A 6,116-nucleotide genomic window follows, 5' to 3' on the forward strand; every position below is an offset into this window, starting at 1 on the left:
CTGTTTATTTATCAGGATATAAACTCACAGGACTCCTCTGCTCATCAGGAAGGAGCATATTGGTGTGGGAGGAGTGTATAAAGGACGTGAAGCGGGAGAAAGGAGGTCGTCTGCTTGAGGAGCAGTGTTTTCGTGACTTTGGGTACTCATCCTCATTTTCACAGAGGCCTATCAGGCTTAAGTAGCATTGAATTTTCTTTCTGATATAAGATTAATCAAAACTGGTTGGTATGCCTTAGTTATTCTTATGAAGAAGTCATTATACTAAGATTTTTTTTTACATTTTAGGATCAGTTACAGAAATAAAAACATTTTTTTTATGCTCAGCTATTTGAAGTGATAGGTGCTAATTCAGAGGAAGATTCATTAAAAAAACAACAATACATTTACTGATTGGTAAAAATCAGGAATGTGGCCTGGAATGTGGCCAGGTGGCATTTGACAAGACATGCTGGGGGGTGTGCTGGAGTGAGTGTGCACTCAAGGCCTTACGGTTGGTTACGGAAGTGCTTGTGTATGTTCCCTTTTTTACATGGATGTTCTGTCTTATTTAACTTTTAGTGTATACTTTGAGTCCCGAATACACATCAGGACATTCTTCTCCCGGCCCTATCTCTGAGGCTGAGGATGCCTTCCTTACTGCTGTTGGACAAGGTGCTTTCTAGCTCTTGAATCCTATGGCCTCAGCAAGTGGCTCGACTCTCAGTTTTGTGCTGCTTGCCCAGTGACTTGCCACATGGCTGGTGGGAGCTCTGTAAATATTTGTGAATGTAAATTGTTTTCCTGGTAGTAACAGGCATTTTGGTAGTAATGTTCCTTTATCCACAAGATACGTCTGCTTATAGTGTTTGTGTTTTTCATGCGGCTTTGGCAGTTGCACATAGGAAAAGAGATGAAAGGTAAGATTTTCTATCCTTACTCCTCTCTTCCTTGTTCCCTGAAATGGTCACTTCAGGAATGATTGCCCCATGTTTTCTGTATCTTACTTGAAAGCATATAAAAGAGTTGGGTTTATTTGCTAGCACTGACCGTGGGGCATCTCCTGTTTTATCCTTCCAGGGGACCAGTGAGAATCGGGAAAATTCTCCAGCTGGAGCCCAGCCTGTCCCATGTGAGACTCACTCTGACCCATCTAGAAACCAGCCATCCCTTCAAGCAGCAGCATCTCAGACGCAGAGCAACCCCGCTCACCCTAGCGTGGACCAGCGCCCAGAGGAGAGGGAAGACCAGCAGGCTCAGCCTGCCGCAGGAGGACACTGAGGGGTCTTGCTCATCTCACACCCTGCATGGAACTGGGCTTCTCTGCCAGGACAGAGGGAGAGGTGCCCGAACCTAGGACACGCCTCGCCTTGAGGAGCATAGCACCACATACGCTTCTAAATACCTGAACTCATTAACATGGAAACACACACACACAGGAGCTACAGTACATGTTGGCAGAAACAAGGTAAACTTCTGTGACCCGCTGGACTCAGAGGGAGCTGGAGTTGGGCATGGATTCTTTGGTTGGTTAGGGTAAGGACTGCAGGACTTCTCTGCCAGGGCAGTAAGACTTGAAACCAGCAGTTACACTAAGTAGGTGGAGGGGAAGAAGTGCTTCACGGTGAATGCTGATGTAATTTCCCTCTTCTGATGCTTTATTCTAGTTATTTGGTTCTTAATGCAAACTGACAAGAAACAGAATACATCTATAATTTTGTTTCTCTTGAAGAGAGCCATTTAAAAAATTATAAAACAGGTTTAAAAATTAACCAGATAAAAGTTAGTAGCATATATGCTTTTGTTTAAAAAAAAGGAAAATATTTCATCAGAAACTTGGCATATCTCCAGCAAGTATATTTTTCTATGTGGATGGTATAGAATGAAAATAGTCAATTCTTTGGGCAGCAAAAGCTGTCATTGACTACTGCAAGCTAAGCTGAGCTTTAAAATGCCTTTTGTTTTAAATGGGCTTTAAGACCAGAGGAGAGAATATTTCAAATCAACCAACCAACTCAGTATCCTGTGGCTTGATAGAGAAGGGTGTACTAAATATATTGATACTGTAAATAGCCTCTATCACTATTTACAATTTTATAGTGATTTGGGCTCCAATTAGCTGATGGATTAAAACATTCAAAAAAATCAATGAGTTCCTAAGGGTTTCCTTAATTAAGCAGTACTATTTACAAACAACAGTATAAGATTTAAGTGCCTGGGGTGGGGATACGATTTTTTAAAATTACATAATGGGTCAGTTTTTGTTTTGTTTTTGGTGAGGGGAAAAGGTGGGAATTAAGAAACCAGGAATGGAAAGGACAGGAATAAGAAGGAACTATACTTTCCAATGAGTAAAGAAACAGATCTCAGTATATCCTTTCCCCTGAAGACACGGTCAGACACTGGACAGCTCAGATAGGGTGTGCCACTGTAAATATTACAGCTCCAGTCAGAATAATGGTGGGGTGAACCACACAAAGCTGGCTGCTAAAAATGAAAGCTGAGGTTGGTAGGAAGCCTTGGGGAGGGCTTGGAAAAGGGAACACCGCTTTAGCTGAATGAGGTCAAGGACAGCACGCACAACAGCTGTGGATGAGCAAAGGCGAGAGGAAAGAGAAGAACAGAGCTAAAAATGAGCAACCCACCTTACCCTCTGACCCTGCCTAGACAGGATCAGTTGTAAAGTGAGGGCTTCTCCATGACACCACACTTCTGCCCAAAAGTGCATCTGGGAGAAGAAGTTCTGCACTTGGACGTTTGGCTTCACCACAAAACACAGCTTAAAAATAAAATAACAGGAAGAAATAGAATTACGCAAATAGTTATTTTTGCACTTGAACTGAAACGTACTGTACTGTAACTTATCATGACTCATTTTAAGTGACCTTTAAAATCAGATGTATTTATTATGCTTATGTAATTATAGAAATAAAGAAATGGGTGACGGGCTGAACCTCATCTATGAATGTACAGTATGTGGATTTGTGAAACTGACTGTAGAAAGTCAAAAACTTACACTGTATCTTGTGTTTACAGCTCTGATTTATTCCTTTGAAAAGCCTGCTGTTTTGGAAATGCACAGTTGACATGTTGAAATAAAAATAAATACCATTTTTAAATATTTCTTAAATGATAAAGATGTGACCAAACAAATAAAAGTCCTTCACTCTGTAATGAATGAGACCAAGTTCAACAGGCCTTTGTTAGGAAATATCTACCGTGAGATCTGTTTCAATAATGCAGTAATTTCCAGCCTTTTAAAGTGGGCAGCTTCTTGGTTTCGTGGACTTTGTGACTTTTTCTTCCTGTCCTCAAAGTGCCATATGCCATTTATAAAATATTAAAGTCAATTCAAATTAAATTTTGATTTGAGAATTTTATAACCCTGCTTGTAATTCCTGGAAAGACCCACGGTGAAAAGCCAGGCTGGTAATCACTGCCTTAGTGACTGACTTCATACTCTTTCCCCTGTGACTGTAGAAAAAGTGAGTTCCTCCAGAGTGCACAGCTTGTGTGGATCCACAGAGGCTCGTTGCTCATTATTAAACCACTACTCAAAGCCTTAAGTAGAATAATAGATGATTATCTATCTCCACCAGCCAGTAAACCACAGGAAAAGCCTAAGGAATTCATAGGAAGAACAACGCCGCTTTCCTGGCTTCTTAGTCCTACCGTGGGCCACATGAAGCGGATAGTTGGCTAAGCGCTGCCCTCTGATTTTCAGTTCCTCCTCTGGCTGGGATGGGGGCTGCTGGTGGGGCTGGGACCATTCCTTAAGCAGTATCTCTTGAAGCCAACCTGGAATTAGCAGTGAATCCCAGAAAAGGGAACCACATCCATAGTTCCTGGGTACTTGTATGCTGATGAGATTATCATTTTGTCCTTACAACCCAGTGTGGTACATGTCACTGTCCCTGTTTTATTTTTCTTAAAGCTTCAGTCCGTGGCCATGTATCCTAGTTTTATGTGAGCTGCTGCCACAGTATGACAACTGACAGACAGGTGGTGTGGTTCCAAGACCAGAAACGAACCCATGCCGCGGCAGTGAGAGCACCGACTCTTAACCACTAGACCACCAGGGCCGGTTCACCTATTTTAAATAGGATTCTAGAGCTAACAGAGCTTACATTATGGGACCAAGGAAACAAAGCCAGGATTCAAGCGCAAACCTGCCTGATGCCAAAGCCCAGGTCCACCCAGCACCTTACTGCACCCCAGGAGGTGGGGAAGCCTCCTTGCTTCTGTTGTGGTAGAACAAGCCAGAAAGCAGCCCTGGCCTGAACCCTTACCCTGTGTACCCGATACACATATGCATGTGGTTGTATTTCCATTTGGATTTCTAGATATCCCCAAATACCTAGAAATCCAGCACCTACAAACTCCTGATGCTTTGTTAGTTGTAAGGCCAGGCTCCTTACACTCTGGAGGTGACCTGGATTGTTTGGCAGCCCCGCAGAGAAAACTCCGAGGTTGGCCGGGATGCTGAGGACCAGTGCCACGGGAATCATGAAGGGCAGGCAGACACCCCCACTGCTCGGCGTCCCGAGGCAATGGCATTGTACAGTGGCACTCTCTGGTATGGTGGCCATAAGCCACAGGCAGCTCTTAAGTACAGGCAGTGTGGCTAGCGCATCTGAGGAATTAGGATTCTCGTTTTATTGAAATAGCCACATGTGGCTCATGGTGCCCAGACTGGACAGTGCAGGTACAGAGGAAGAGCTCACCTGTGGGACATCTCTGGGCCTTTTCCTCATCTTCAGCATGAAGGGCTAGACCGACCCTAAAGTTACGTTATTCTGAAAATACGAGACTAAACAAACATACAAAAATTTTTACACTGAGAAGGTGAGGGCTGGCTGTGACAGAGCCGTCAAGGGGTAAAGCACTGGCCAGCAGATCCACTCAGAAGACAGATCTGCGAGGGGTCAGATTGTAATAGCATGCTGCTCAGTGGACGGAAAGCACAAAGGGAGCTGGCTATATAATTCTCGTGTTAAAGTAATCAGGCCAAAAAGTCTCACGCAAACATCCCCCAGGAGGGCCGGCCTTGCTGATGTGATGATACCCAGTCTGCTGGCAAAGACCACCCCTTCCTTTATGCGGCCTGCCAACTTTTCCTCTGTGACTGCTGTTTTCTAATCTTGTTGTTGACCAACCTCCGCACGCCCTTCTAGTAGGCATGTTCTTTATTCAGATATGTTAAAATCTTTGGTCTTTCTCTGGCTTAGGAGTCTAGTGTCTTTTTAAGAAAACTTTGTGTACTTTTGCTGTGGTCCCTGAGTGTGCTGCCTTAATAGGTCACCAGAGATTTGGGATGATTGCATATTTACCAGGATAAATCTTGGAAATGCATTCAGTGGGATAGCTGCTTTCATTTGTTGTTTTAGTAATTTAGGGGATCTGTTTGCTTTTTAGATTTGGCCCATTTTCCAAAAAGGCAGTGATCAAGAAGAGAAAGAGGAGGAGTACCAGCATTACTGGAAACAATCGGGTGCTGTAGAGGCACTTTCTATGCCTCTTCCTTTGAATCTCCCAACACCCTAGTATGTTTTAGTAGTATTTCGATTTTATAGCTGGGGAAAGACTCAGAGAAGGTTGCTGGAGGACATATATGGCTCAAGTGATAGAATCAGGATTTGAGCCCCAGTGTATCTGCTTCCAGGACCCTCGTTCTTTCTACTCCCCTTATTGCCATCTTAAAAAAAAAAAAGTTAGTCAAGGAAATGGCCCCATGGCTAAATCACTCGAGATGAGGACATCTTCTGATCTTGTGCAAATGCCAATCACAGGTGCCTTGAGGCGATGTGTGGCATAGACAATGGTTCACAGATGTACAGTGCAGTGACCAAAATCAGATTCTGAATAAGGCCAAGAGTCACACCACATGGTTAACTCATCAATGTCATGCCACTCAGTGGGGTCTCTCGGAAGGCAGCTTGCTCCTGGGGTCACCTAAAAATACTCTTGTCTTACTGCAGGCTTCTTCAAAATGCCACATCCATTATGTTACCTATGCAAAAGATCTTTCAGTTGGACAAAAAAAGCTGATTTAAAAAACTGTACTTCTCTAACTCTGGGGAATAATCATATACAATATAAAATCTTTTCTTGACATAATTTCAGAGGTCTTAATTCAT

At 43.3% G+C, this 6,116-nt stretch overlaps 1 protein-coding gene across 6 annotated transcripts in view; it reads left to right on the forward strand.

Moving 5' to 3' along the window:
• The window catches only part of MFSD6 (major facilitator superfamily domain containing 6), a 71,558-nt gene extending 68,468 nt beyond the window's left edge, over positions 1–3,090 (forward strand). For 4 of the 6 annotated variants that reach the window (XM_014837559.3, XM_014837561.3, XM_070508252.1 and 1 more), the window contains exon 7: positions 1,060–3,090. In XM_014837559.3, coding sequence (XP_014693045.3) covers positions 1,060–1,260 — 201 coding nt within the window. In that variant the 3' untranslated portion in view covers positions 1,261–3,090. Of the gene's footprint in view, positions 1–874; positions 900–1,059 lie in introns of all 6 variants that reach the window. The other 2 variants (XM_070508253.1, XM_044768552.2) reach the window with 1 other exon arrangement.
• The last annotated feature ends 3,026 nt before the right edge of the window (positions 3,091–6,116 follow it).

The sequence above is a fragment of the Equus asinus genome, chromosome 4, assembly GCF_041296235.1.
Source record: "Equus asinus isolate D_3611 breed Donkey chromosome 4, EquAss-T2T_v2, whole genome shotgun sequence".
Taxonomy (NCBI): domain Eukaryota; kingdom Metazoa; phylum Chordata; class Mammalia; order Perissodactyla; family Equidae; genus Equus; species Equus asinus.